Below are 15,135 nucleotides of genomic sequence, written 5' to 3' on the forward strand. Positions count from 1 at the left end.
ATCCTCTTCCATTTCCTTTTAATCCTCTTCTAAACCTCTTAACCATTTCCTTTTAATCCTCTTCTAAACCTCTTAAGAGAAATTTAGAGGAGGATTGAGAGGTTTAGAAGAGGATTAATCCTCTTCCATTTCCTCTTGACCCTTTCCATACTGTGACGCTGACGTCTGCGTCACGGATGGAAAGGGTTAAGGTGAGGAGCCACCAGTTACTTAGATGGTAACATACATATTCTGTCAACTTGCAGTAATCTAAGAGGTTGTATAAAACCACTTCTTACAAAAAGTATTAAAAATATTAAGTATTAAAAATAGAGGTACACTATTGAAAATATAAAATCGAAAAATTAAAATATTTTTATTTGCAAAACAAAACTGTGCATATGAAATTTCACTCATCATTCCCCTTTATGCAGCCATCTTTGGTAATTCAATATGCTGCAAAATTATTACACTCTCAAGTAACAATAACTTTGTATTCAAGATATGGACATTTTCTGGTGGGAGGCAAAATCCATGCAGTATCCTGCTACGTCAGGCATAAAGCCAAGATTAGACAATATAGTATTTTAATAAAATAATATATAAAAATTGGGAGAAGTTACAAATTTAGTATATAAAAAAACATAGAAAATGGAGATCTATTACAGGGGGTACAGTCAAAAGTAATGATTTATATTAATTGTTTGACTGAAGAAAACTTCTTGTATGGGTGCCCAACTATTACAAAAGATGGGGAAGATATGGTACTTTTTAGAGCTCATTATTGGATATTTGTTTCTGAGCTAATATTCACCACAAAGCGCCTCCCCCTGACCCCTTCACAGTGTCTGGCAGGTGTATGGTCAGCTTTCTCAGGGAACAAAGTGACTGAAGCAAATAGGATTTCTGTATTCAAACCCTATGGTCGATGATGTAACTGGTGACTATTAGCTATAATAGGCTTTTATGATAACACTGTAAAATGTTGCCATACAATAAAACCTCTTTTTTCTGCTTGAGTGAGTGTGACTAATAATATCCAGGGAAGAATATGATGTGCCAAGACTGCTGTACACTTTAATGACAAGGCAAAACTGTCAAAATTTTCAACATTATTGTAAACCTTACAATATTCATTGACACTGAAGACACCCCCCATTTTCAAGTGCTATATCTTAAAAATATGAATAAATAAACATACTATCCTGACCTTCACCAATTTCACTAATATGTTTTGTTGGTTGATTCATGACTTGCAGTACATGTCTACCATATACTACTGGACCAGCACCATATTGTAATATATAAACCATACAATACACATGTATACCATACCGTAACAGCAGCAACATTTGGAAGGTGACTTTTTGCTCACTCTGGAGGCTTGTTAACCACTGACGAATTTTCGCATTGACTAGCAGCACTCAGCTTATAATCAAGATCAAGACTTGGTAGAGGAAGCATGTGGTAAAACCTCACACTACCTACCATTACAATACTGTATGGATTATCGGTTTTACTACAAATTCTTTTTATTACCCCACGAACATGATTTGGCGGGAGTTGGTGATTCTCATTACAAGACCAACACCAAAACCATAACAATAGCTGCTATAAGTGTTTCCTTGTCATCACAGGACACTGCCAGGGTGAGTAGGGTCTCAACAACATCTTATATGATCTGTACCCTTCCTATAGGCCTAAGTTATGCCTACAGGTAATGCAACATTCAGTGTCCAAGACATATGCCAAATTTTTAACCTTATTTGGATAAAAAAAAGTATGTCTTCAATGCCAAAAAACATGGTACTCATTTACAAACAGTACAGTAGTCTTGCATTTGGCAACTAACTGGTGCTGAAAAAAGCTTGCCAAATTAGAATTCACCAAATGTGAATAATTATAGCAATAGGAAAAATGCTTTGTTGTGGCTTCATTTTCAATTTAACAAAACTCATTTTTCACTTCTCATCCTGTCTGCAGGAAAAGGAACAAATGATGCTTATTTTCATTCATATGACTGGAAAATGGATATTCATGTATGGCTAGATATCCAGAAAATTACTGGTAATCAATATGTCTTAATCTTGAGATTAATATTTTTTAATTTCTGTCATACTCTGCAAGAGCTTACTTTTGAATGAAAATCGCTTCCTGACCTTAACAGAGAATATCCATTAATTAGTGTAATTCTTTTCAAGTTCTAGATAACACATTAACCTCTTTTTACAGTGTTAGTAGGTAAAGATAACACTGGGAGCATACGCTATGACTGCACGTGGCCTTGGTGCTCATCTCTGTCGCATTGGCCCTTGAGCCTCTGGTGGATAAGAACCCATTACCTTGGGATGCAGGACCAGTGTAACATTTGGGTTAGCACAGTTTACCTTCCCCAGGTTTCCCCAGGTAGCTTTACTACCTATTATAAAATTCCTTAAACTCAACAAAGCATCTGTGGTTCTTTCTACTCCTTCTTGCATTTATGTGTGTGCCTTGATAAAGCCCACCACAGAGTAAACAGACGACCAGGTTCATTCAATATCCCAGCAGCCAGCACAAGAAAGCTTGGATGCTCCTGCTGTTGGGAAATACACATTGAGGATCGATCCATCACAAGACACTTACACTGATCACTAGCACACTCACACTGCATGGCTGCACTAGAGGTAGTTTGTTTATCACTGTATACACAAGGAGCATCAATACACATCTGGTCCACTTCAATTTCACCATTATCAATACGTTGGTTACAAAATTCCTTTGATTCATGTTTTCTTTCAGTACATGACATCAAATTCTGTGATAAATTTGTTTTGTCGTGACACTGTAAACTTGTATTCATACAGGTCTCACTAACCTCTGTCTCACTGCCATGACTGGCAAGCTTCTGAGTTTTTCCAGCACTGACTGCTGCACTCTCATCACAATTTGAAATCTCAACATGGGCAGTAGGTGGTGAAGTAGGTGGTCCAGGTAAGTGGACTCCCAGGCCATCCAGCCACTCAACATCCCCAACCACTAACTGGGCACCATCTGGGGTGGTCATTCTGCAACAGAGGGTGACATCAATTAGTATTATCTAAAAAAAAATTCTCACTATTTAACAGTCTCATACTGACTGAAATCTGGCATGATTTTATAAATATGGCAGCTGTCAACATACACTTCTTTTTGAGGTATTATTCTGTTCAGTGGTCTCAATTCTACACAATATGTGTGGCACCTGTAGTCAGGCAGGAATCAAATAAGTCATACTTAGAAAAACATTAAAGTAGAAATGATTATGCAGAAAAGGTTATGAGAAACACGACAAAATTCCATATATGAAAGAAATTGAAAAAAAAGACAAATCTCTTTCATCAAAAGTCTGGAGATTTAAAACATCCTAGGAATCCAGCCAGTAAAGACGATAACTATAAATGTCCACATCAAAACTTACCACATAAATAAAATTGAGGCACTTTATCATTATGTCCATATCTCAGACATTACGTTCCCTAACTGGGATTTCCCTCAAGGTGGGCATCAGCAGAAATATCTCCCAACTTTCCATTCCGGCACTCCCTCTCAGAATAGTTAATACCTCACCTACCAAGTCTCTCCTTCCAATACTCGTCCATGATCCATTTCAGTGGGTCTTCCTCCGACGCTTTTCCATCAATCCTACCCTTATATACTCTACAGAGTCTCTTATCACATATCTAAACCATCTTACAACACCAAGCATTATCCTTTCAACCACCATACAATCCTCTACCTTTGCTGTTATAACCATACCAAACCTTTTACACATACATACTAACATTACTTTCTCTATACCATCCTGACACACCAGTGGCAGATCCAGCTCCAGGGGAAGGAGGGGGGCTGGGCTGATATACAAGATGGGCGCCATACCATACCATACCATATTGTATATATAGGTATATATATAGTAGTAGCAGTAGTAGTAGTAGTAGTAGTAGTAGTAGTAGTAGCAGAACCATCTCAAGTAATGGATGTCTTTCTCTTTTGATTTTGCGGCGCCCTTGTCATAAGCAGCGAATATTAAAAAATCAACCGCTTTGGTGAGAATCACCATAACTCCCTTATTTCTGGGGCTACGGAAGAGTTAATTGTATCAATCGACAGTAAAATGCAAGGGCTATATTTTTTATTTAGCGACCGGGCTCGAAAACCGACTGGAAAGGGTTGAAAATCGAATAAATTCACAAAAAAAAATCGAAAAAAAAAGTATTTTTGAGTTCCCAACCTTGAAACCCACTCATTTATTTTGAGAATTTCAAAAAACTTATTTAACAAATGATTTAGCCCTGCCAATGTGCTTTCCAAAATGGTGGATAACGCTTCCCTACTCCAAGTAGTTTCGTCGCTAGATCTTGAAACGTAAACCCTGCCGAGAGCAATTTGGACGAACTCCAGACATTTTGCCGTTTTTGTCTAGTGTGGCTTTGCTATTGCCTCTAGAAGGCTGTAATTTGGCATGTAGCCCCTCTTGGCAATTTTGTTGACTACTTAACATGACAACTAGGTTACATCATCCTGCTCGGAGCTACCCAGCCAGAAGGGGGATGTGGAGTCGCTGGGACTAAGCTACCGTGAGTGGCCTTGCCCAAATGAATAAATTTTTTTTATAGACACTGAACTCAAAAATCTCAAACAACTTACTAACTCCAACACCGTGTTCCATTCCTTCATTTAAGGCACTCAGTAATCAAAAACACATCCAGTGTTCATGGTTGTGTGGCCTGTGTGAAGCTTTGATGGAATGGTCTCATGCTCTCTGGTCACCAATGGTACTGGCTAAGTCACAACTGTATTAACACAGTGAAAAACATCCCAAATTAACACCACTGAGTGCCAGGATTCGAACCCAGGCCTTCTGGCTAGAAGTCAGGGCAGCATACCGACCAGACCACCGATGGGCTAAAAGGTTACCGCGCCAGAGGCCACTTCTGCGACCATTAACCTCTTCAGTACCATGACGCAGTATATGAGTCATTTCATCTCTCGAACCATATCCTAGAGACGCTGTATGTGCGTCATGGTCATTGGACTATTCTACGTAGTCTGTAAAACCAGGATATGGCATGGAGGTTATGTTTTGTCTGCTTGTATTGAAGGGGTTAACTGACGCCCCAGCCCCGCACTGTGGACATGAAGGTGAAGGTGTAGGTGAAGGTCAGTCACGGGTGTGGGCGGGGTTATCTTCACCTTCATGTCCACAGTGCGGGGCTGGGGCGTCAGTTAATGGCCGCAGAAGTGGCCTCTGGCGCGGTAACCTTTTAGCCCATCGGTGGTCTGGTCGGTATGCTGCCCTGACTTCTAGTCAGAAGGCCTGGGTTCGAATCCTGGCACTCAGTGGTGTTCATTTGGAATGAAGACCTTATAGGGCAAAGTTACAAACTGAACTACAGTACCCTCTCGAGTTTCATGCTTGCTTCATTCCGATGGTATAGCGCTAAACTCAAGGATCGCGAAACTCGCTTATTGGTTCCAGCCCGTGGAAAAAAATTACTTTTTTTGGGACGTGGAAAACTAGAGCGTCGATCGCCGCCATTGGTAACGATCAAAACAAACAGTGACTGTGAAAGCGGCCCTTACTTACTTCACAGTGCACACTTATACACTTCACCCTAAACTGAAGTGTTTTTCTGTTCTTTTCTTTCCCTGATTTTGGTTTTCTATGCCCTTTTGCTATTTTCCACGGTTACTTTTCACCATCGCTGCCATGCATTACAGGTCAAAAGAAGAAGAAGAAAAGGAAAAAAACACTGGAAGATCTACAATTTTCATAGACTCGAGAAAAAAGTTTTTTGGACTGTGGTTCCCCAGTAAGGGGTGTTCTCTTATCTTGTTAATCAAGTAGTAAGCAAAGCAGCTCTGCCAGTACATTTTACGAGTCTCTTGGTGAGCCATCTTCCACTGCTCCTCACTCCTCAGCCACTGCCGTCGTCTGTTTGTTTACATGCAGCCGTGAGGTACCCACGTACCCACGCTCGTACTCACAACCGTTTTCCATTCATACGGACAACCAACAACTCGCTCCCAGTTGGGCATACGGGCAACCGCGGTTGCCCATAGCCCCAATGGTTGGACACCACCTTATAAGGCAGCACACATGACACCGACGGTAGGTAGACGTGACCCGTACATATCAAAGGAGCGCAAAACTCGTGGCGGTAATGCGCGAAAGTCGTGACGGTAAGAATTTAGGACTAAGCGCTAAACTCGAGGATCGCAAAACTCGGATAGCGCGAAACTCGAGAGGGTACTGTACAGAGAAGATACAACACCAGCTGTGATGGATTAGTGACAGGTGAAAAGGAACAGCTCATGCAGGTGCTCTGATGATGAAAATGTGAGAAAATAAGAATAGAAAAAACATTTTTGTGAGAATTTGGATGACTCACTGACAAATTCAACAATACACAAGGCCAGATAGAAACATAAGACATTGTGGATGGGTAATTCTTGGATTCCCAGTAACCTAGGGTTGATATTTTCAGATACATAATCCATTTAGCATAAATGTTAAGGGCTGCCTGTGTTATTAAACCTAGGCTACTAGAACTACATATATTGAAAAAAATACACTTATGAAGTACACAAAACAGAATATTGCCCTACTCTTAATAACTGATTTTGGATGATTTCAAGCTGTATTGATGATTTAATTATTGTTCATATTCTTTTGGTATAAAGTGCATCATTACTACATCTTTAAATGCATGGACCAAGTACTAAAATGTAAACAACCATTAACTTCTGAAAACACTTTCCTAATGCCAGTATCCTTAAACTATAACCTAGAGATGCAAACATTAAAAACAAGAAAATTAATTTTCAACTTACTTGGAATGCGGTATGGAACGAGTTCCAATGATTTTTTGGGTGAATAAATCAATGATGACCAGCGTGGAGGAGTAGAGGACACTGCCGATAGTGAGCAACAAAGCATATCTGTTTCCAAGAGCAAGTAATTTTTTCACTTTAATGTTCAATGATATATTGTGTTTCAATTTAAATGTCTCAATATCAAATACACACAAATTTGCATGTTTTTCTTCCACATCTTGTTTTATTAATCCAATATATTTGCTACTAAACTGTAAACCAGGAGTGAAAAAGTTACAGTGGCCTTCATTAAGACTAATCTTAAAATTAGCAGATATCTTTTCAATCATGCCATATCGTTTCACTGAGTCAGTGGAGCTGTCAACACTTTCTCCCACATCATACTCTGAATCACACTTTGTTGCAGATGGCCATGAAATTTTCTTCACATTTTCTCTGGTCATGTACACAATTTCATGGTTGGAGGTAAAGGACAAGTCAGGTTTAAGTATGACTTTCAAGACCCAGTGATCCTGGTTGGACAAGGACTTGACTTGAAGCCCTGACGATAGGGACCATAATTTGAGGCACTCATCTGCACCTCCACTGATTAAGAGGTCTAGTTCTTCTGAAAAGTCACAACTGAACACTGGACCAGCATGCATCTTGAACTTGTTTTTCAAGTAGTCTTGATTTCTGTTACCGGAATGCTCCCAGACTGTATACCGGGACTGTCTCATGCCACACAGATCCCAGGAGGTCAGGATACCGACAAAGTGACCACACAGGAGTAGGGAGTTGGGCCGGAACTTGATACAAGACACTGCACGCTCAACAGGAAAGGTCAACACTGGAATATTAAGGTCCAGCTGCCAGATATTTATGTAATCCTCTTCTGATACTGAAATAATAATAAAAATGAATAAACCACATAGGAATAAGGCTAAGAGAATGTGTTTGTGGGTATACCTTTATGAATAAGATACTTTGAAATTTGAGAAATAAATGGAAGATTGATTGAAAAAACAGGGGGGCCTATACTCAATACCTGGACCCCTTATTAAATACTTGAAAATGAAATGTGTGATATAAAAGCATATTTCATTAATGTTCTCTAAAACTCATGAGATGAGAACCTTAAGTTAATGATGACCTGATTATTTCTTACCAGTACAAAGAAATCCATCTTGGTAATCTACTGCTTTGACTGCTTTCTTGCAATTTTGGAGTTGCATAAATCGTTCAGTGAAAGCTGTTCCATTCCTTAGTGACGCCTGCTGCCGCAAGGATGTTATGTACACCTTGTGCCACTCAATCCATCCAGGAACCTTGCTCATGTTCACCCCTAGTCTGCAGCACTGTTTTACCCACAGCTCATCATGATTTTTTATGATACTGGAAAAAAAAATTATAATGACAATGAAAAAGATATGTCTACAAATAAATTCTCAAACATCAATTTCTGCAAGGAAGATTGTCTGTTAGTATTACCTATTCCATGTTCTGGACACTTGGGAGGCACGCAACAGACTTGGGCCATCTAAAAATGACAGGACAGCGAGTTGAAGCTCTGGAGGCAGCAGGATTAGCAGATCAGGAGTGTCTTGTCCCTGCAGGTTTGTTACTAAATGCCACTTTACATAGCTGAAAAATATTTAAGTTTTCTTATGCTCATGTAGCTGTGGGTCAAATATAATACAAACAAGAAAGATGCATGTACATAAAGCAACAGAACAACAGAAGGGTACTAAGCGCCATTGGGCTGAAAAATGAGATCATTATAAAAGCTGAATATCTAAAGCTTGGTCTGTATGATGATGGGAGGTAGTTCCCTTATTCAGACACTTTCATAATGTCAAAAATCTCTCAAGAAAAGTATTTTTTTCCTTTAGTCCGACATTTGTGCTCTAGTCACCTAGTGTGTGATCTTCGTGTTTTCAGCACTATATTATCAATACATCATACTATATTATTTATATTTAAATTATTATACTACATTATATATTATTTAGCATTGCTATTTGTAAGTAAAATAACTTTTATTCTGTATAAAATAATATGTAAATTGATTTTCATGTTAATATTTTTGGGGATATGGGACACATTTGTGGGATTCCCATTAATTTACATGGGGAAATTTGTTTTGCTTTAGGAGTTTTGATTTGCAAGCAAAATTCCAGAATGAATTAAACTCGTAAACGAGGTATGACTATTTTGAAATTTGACAGCTGATCCACAAGTATCATGACAAGATAAAATTAGAATGGGGAATGTATACTGTGAGAAATAGATATCATGCAATAGGCGTACCTAACATCACCATAGCCGATCCAGGATTCAGTACGTTTCCTAACTAGTAGGAGGTAATGTTATAACTGTATTTCGTAAAGAATCCTTATACCCAAAAACTAAGTAAAATTATGAGTATTCTTTTTCTTGAACACAACATTGAATAAACAACAGAACAATAATATGAAAATACATATAGCTACAGTTGCCAGATTGTTGTACTCAGAGCATAGTATTTACCTGTTTCTGACGCCTAACTATTGCCAAGAAACATCAGAATTTAACTCTTCTAACAATAACTATAAATTAGTTTCCTTATTGGAGCCCAGAAGACAGTTTGGAGGTAGGAAGTCGGGAAATATAATCGGCTGAGTACGACAATCTGGCAATGTTAAGGCTGTAGCTCCGAGGCCAGAGGCAGCGCGCACGCTATTTTATGGGTGTCAGATACCTGAAATAGCATATTTATACTGCGCAAAGCAGGTGATGTCACTTATTGTGACTTTGTGAGCTTTCATATTTATCTATTTGTGTATATTTCACGGAGGCAAAACCTACATTACCTGTTTCATTTTTTACTAGTGACCCGAACTGGTGCCTGTTTATCACAACAGAATTTCACTCAAACAAGTAAATCAGACCCCACAGAAATATTACCAGTGTGTGTATGAATGAATACAAAGATAAGCACATACTTTGATTTAACTCTAGGATGTCTCGTGGATCATTAATAAATAAAAACAAAATATCTGGATAGGCTACTCTTTAGCCAGCTACCGGCTATGGCTGCCAAAAAAGTCCCTCCACCAAGTTTGTACACCCCCATTTGGTGATTGTTAGGTACGCCTATTATATGTATCACTGTCAAAGATACAGCCACCTTGAGGCCAACTGTACTGCCAAGAGCAATAGGGAGGCTCCACAATGCCAAATGTGCGAGAGATCATAAATTATAGGATTGCACCATGGCTGAAAAGAAATGCATAAATTGTATGATGTACAAAAAGCCTGAAAGTAATCACTCAGCATATGACCAATGTTGAGTAGTTTTTCAGACGGGACTCAAAGATAGATTGTGTCTGTTAAATGTTCAGTTAGTTGGAAATAAAATGTTGAATATTTGTGATACTATGAAAGAAATGGTCTTGATAAATAATAAGTAAAACATTGATATTTGTGATACATACTATAAATGATCTTGATAAGGTAATACTTTCTAAGAAGTCTGCCTCCCCCTCCAACACTCCAGCCCCCCCTACCCCCCAATACAAGCATGGGGAACTGTGGGGAACCGGGGTTTGGGGGGGAAGCCAAAATCACTGAAAACTGGGCTTTCAAAATTTCCCTTGAAAAATCCCTAAATGAAGGAAAATTCCCTAGTCTCGAAAGTAAGGAAAGTCCTAACTTTATAACCTAACAGCCCCCCTCGCCTCGCTGCTAACCAAGGGGGGCTGTGCCCCCCTCTGGACCCCCCGCACATGTATGATGTGCCAGAAAATCTTTTTTTTTTTTTTTTTTGGTTGGGAGCATATTTAAACTACTCCAACCGAACTTTACGACCTGCTAACGAGGGGGCTTCGCCACCCTCAACCCCTCTCCTACCCAAGGGGGGCTGTGCCCCCTCTGGACCCCCCCACATGTAGGGAATTTTCCTTAATTTAGGGATTTTTCTATGGGAATTTTGGAAGCCCATTTTTCAGTGATTTTGGCTCTCCCCCCCCCAAACCCTGGTTCCCCAGGCTTGTCTAGGGAGGTAGGGGGGCTGGAGTGGCGGAGGGGGAGGCGGACTTCTTAGAAAGTATTACCCTTGATAATTTAGCGCAATTTGAAACATTGCTAAGTGACTATGATAATGCCAAGAATATTGAAATGACACCAGTAACCTTCAAGAAAGCACCTAATCACTCATTCACAAAGTCCTACAGTGTTACAATCATGTGCATTGAGGTCAATTTCTTAGATGCTAACATCATTATATTGTTGACAGCCCTGCTGAGCGCTGCGTTGGCAGCAGAGTAGGGCCTGAAGCCTCAGCAACAGTAACAGTAACCACTGGTGTAGTGCAACCCTGGAATACCCTATTGCCCCATATAGTTGAAACACCCGTCTTAACATGTTAAAACGGCGCCTCCATTAGTCCCTTGCAGCTGAGCTCTTTATAAATGACTCAAGCTGACAACTGACCCAACTCTTATACCCTTGTTTACCCCTGACATAATCTTGAATTCTGACCATGTGCCTGTAAAACTATCTGGAGGACTCACTCTACCAGACATACTAGTATTGCTCCTGCCTATCCACTAGCAGGCCTGGCTGGCATGCTGCGGGTCACCCCTTCCATGCCCAGCCTAGGTTGGCCGCACCCCGGTTCGGCGGTGGCCCCCTAGCCAATTTTGGTTGCGAGGGGTGAGTATGGGCAAACACTAGAATAACACCCACTAACCTTGCTGCGGCAGTGACAGTCGGCAGCAGGAGGTTGAGCTGTACCTCCGGTGGGCTTCCTGCCACAAGCTCAACCAGCAGCTGCTTTTGCTCCTGCACCTCCAGGGCCTCCACCTGCTGCCTGAGCCGCTCCATGCCGACACCTCAAACAGCCAGCCTCAGGGACATGGACGCCTCGTCTGTATCAAGTGGTCCTGAGGCATTCCCCGGCATTGAACACAGCAGCAGCAGCAGCAGCAGCAGGCCCTCCGCGGCACACACACCGTTCACCTCTTCTTCTTCTTCTTCTTCTGACTGCATCGCTTGTATCGCTTCCTGCTGGGTCCCCCTCTCGGTCCTCTCCTTATCTCCTTCCTTTTCAATGGCATTATATTATCTGACTTTCCTCACTGTGATGCACTATCGCACTATAATTTTCCAGCTTTTATTGCTTGAATCACTTGTTTTCAATCTTCTGCGTTTTTTTTTTTTTTCGCGCAAAAAATTATATATATATATATATATATATATATATATATATATATATATATATATATATATATATATATATATATATATATATATATATATATATATATATATATATATTATATATTCATTTCATTCTTGCAAAGTCTTGAATAACTTCAGCTGTGTCAATTCTCTTGAGAATTTCACTCAGCACTTAATAAAGTAAGAGATGCCAAACGATTTTGATTCATTGTACTTCGCATTGAGCTCTTAATCCTCTTTAGTTTTGAAAATGATCTTTCCCCAGTGCAGTTTGTCACAAACATGGAAAGGTATATCCTGAATGCTAGCTCTACATTTGGAAAGGCTGATACAACATCACATTCATGTAGTATTGAATACATATTACATTCTGAAGTTGGACTAATCAGTGAAGTGGTTTCAGAATCAATTTTATGCAGAAAAGCTTGAAAATGCACCATTTCAGATACCAAACATGATTCCAAATCTCTAGGGTAAGTCCTCACCAAATTTGAAGCAGACTTTCGAAGTTCTTCTGTTTCCATGGTAGTTATATGCGACATGAAGCCAAACCGTTTTCCTAACTTTTCATATGCCTTAAGGCGATCGTCAAGTGCTGTTGCTAGCTGATCAATGATAGGTAGGTACGCCATGGCTCTGAATTGCTCTCTCGGTTGTAAATGAGCATCTTCTGCACTATCACTCTCATCATACTGCCGCTTTCTTCTTCGAATACGCCGTTGCTCTCCTTCATACTCACTGTGTCCACATTTTTCTACAGCAATCTTTTCATATTCATCAAAGCGATCTCTTAAATCATGAACAAAATCTTTTAGTGACCCTAACAATTTTACTGCTGTGTTAAAGTCAAGGCCTGAGGTCTGCAATTTCTGACTAGTGACATTGAATCTAGTTAGAATATCTTCCCATGTTACCAGTAAAATTACTGTTTCTAGTTTATCAAGCTCTTTCATAATACCAGAAGCCTCACATTTAGCCTCACCATTCAGATTGTCATCATTCATTAGATTTTCTAATACATTCATACTTTGTTCATATCCCTTTGATAGTGCTTCTACAGCATCTGCACGCGCTGACCAACGTGTCAGACAAACACTTAACAACAGGCTTTTCCTGTAATGCTTGTCGATGTTTCTGCCATCGATATGTTGACTTTGATAAATATACATAGAGTCTTTGAATTATGCCAAATAAATTGACAGCATCTCTGCAGCATTCAGCAGCACAAACCCCTACCAGGTTTAAAGAATGGGCCATACATGGGACAAAATCAGCAAATTCACACTTTGTTCTAATATATGCCTGAGTTCCTTTGTACTTGCCAGACATGTTGCTGGCATTATATAAGACTGGCCACGGCAGTCAGAAATAGAAATGTTCTTACTTTCAAGAAAACTCAGAACTAAATCTGCTATTCCTTTGCCTGTGTGATTAAGTAATGGGACAAATGTTAAAAAGCGTTCAACTGGTCCCTCTGGCAGCACATATCTAATGGTTAGACATAGTTGATCTACATGTGATATATCTGGTGTAGAGTCTACAGATATTGAGTAATACTTTGCTTTCTGAACTTCCTGAACTATTGTACACATAACATGCTTTCCAAGAACTTCTATCAACTCCTCACATATTGTGGATGAAAGGTAATTTACATGTCCACTCCCTTGATTTGCATGCTTCTTTATGTGTGTTGCCAAGAAAGGATCATATTTACTTAAGAGCTCTAATATACCCAGATAATTTCCATTATGAGGTGATCCAATAACTTCATTATCACCTCTGAGTGGTAGCCCACGTTCACAAATAAAAATGAGTACATCCACGCATCGCTGCAAAACCTCACTCCAATAGTAATGCTCAGATTGATATTGGCGAACTAATTCTTCATTCACTTGTCCTCTTTGCGATTTTCTAATTGCTAGGCTTGTCAGTGAATATTTATGCATTTCAGAGTTACTATGACTTTCAATGGCCTCCCTTGCATGTTTCCAGTCTTTAAAACCAGAGGTAAATTTTGATTTTGTTTGTGACATAAGGCGGCATGTAAAGCAAAAAACACAGCCAGTCTTTTCTGAGTAACATAACCATCCAAGATCAATATCTTCCCCAGATAATGTGTGCTTTCTAGTAAAAAGGCTTCTTGAACAATAGCGAGTTTTTTCTCCATCCTTAACTGCTGAGTTTTTGAAGTCACTGCCAACATAATTACGACATTTAGCACTTCCCTTTTCAATCCAGTAACTTCTAAAGTCTTCACTTAGGTGTTCAGGCCAAAGACCAATGTCATTTTCATAAGTCAGTTTCACGGTTTGATTTTTCTCTAAAGTTGAGTCACTTACATTACCACCGACAGTTACTGAGGTACTGGAACTAGCAATAGGCTCATTTGTACTGACAGCCACAGACGTACTGACACTACAGTGGCCGCGAAAAAAAATGTTACATTTTGAGCGCAAAAAAAAAATGTTACACGCGAATCAACGTAACATTTTTACTCACGTTCCCGCCATAAGAGAAGTGGGCGGAGCTTGTGCTGACGTAGTGCGCTTGGTCCCCCCTTACTCCCTTCCCACCCCCAGTGTTTCCACTTTAGGGTAAAATACCCCATTTTAGGGGATTTGGACCCTCTTTAGGGTAAAGTTTAGGGTAAGCCTAAAATAAGCAAAATCTAGGGGAATTGGGGGAAGGTATATGATAAGGGTAATATTGTGCTTTTACTGTGCATGGATTATTATTATTTTGGGGTGGAAAGCGAATTTTCTCATTGAATCTGTAAGACAGATCCAGACTAGATTTTCATTTGAAGAGCCCATCCATTCTATAGTGCAATGTCTAGATCCCAAGAATGCTGTAAACCTGCAACCTAAATCTTTGGCACCTGTATTTGATGCAATTCCACAGCTTTGTAAATATGCAGACAAAAAGAAAACTGATGAGGAGTGGAGGTCTCACTGCTTTTGTGAAGAGTTGACAGCTCAAACACCATGTTTGGAGTATTGGGATACAATACTTAATAAGAGAAATTCTGCCAACCTTCCTTGCTACCCTAATCTAAAAGTAGTGGTCTCTGTCTTGTTATCTCTTCCATTCTCAAAT

At 39.7% G+C, this 15,135-nt stretch overlaps 1 protein-coding gene across 1 annotated transcript; it reads right to left on the minus strand.

The window, feature by feature from the left end:
- Positions 1-338: 338 nt before the first annotated feature.
- LOC127010436 (F-box/WD repeat-containing protein 2-like) lies at positions 339-12,001 on the minus strand. Its single transcript, XM_050884587.1, has 5 exons — positions 11,549-12,001; positions 8,308-8,460; positions 7,985-8,211; positions 6,835-7,717; positions 339-3,026 (listed from the first exon to the last, which is right to left on the minus strand). Exons 1-5 carry the CDS (start codon positions 11,680-11,682, stop codon positions 2,444-2,446), a joined length of 1,980 nt encoding a protein of 659 aa, XP_050740544.1. The 5' UTR covers positions 11,683-12,001; the 3' UTR covers positions 339-2,443.
- Positions 12,002-15,135: the final 3,134 nt, after the last annotated feature.

This window comes from Eriocheir sinensis, chromosome 43 (genome assembly GCF_024679095.1).
Source record: "Eriocheir sinensis breed Jianghai 21 chromosome 43, ASM2467909v1, whole genome shotgun sequence".
Lineage (NCBI taxonomy): Eukaryota > Metazoa > Arthropoda > Malacostraca > Decapoda > Varunidae > Eriocheir > Eriocheir sinensis.

Coding starts and splice junctions, on each gene's coding strand:
- LOC127010436 (XM_050884587.1), bottom strand. CDS start 11,682: ATGGAGCGGCTCAGGCAGCAGGTGGAGGCCCTGGAGGTGCAGGAGCAA. Junction 8,212..8,307: donor GTGTCCAGAACATGGAATAG/GTAATACTAACA, acceptor TTTTTTTTCCAG/TATCATAAAAAATCATGATG. Junction 3,027..6,834: donor CGTTCCATACCGCATTCCAA/GTAAGTTGAAAA, acceptor CCTCTGTTGCAG/AATGACCACCCCAGATGGTG.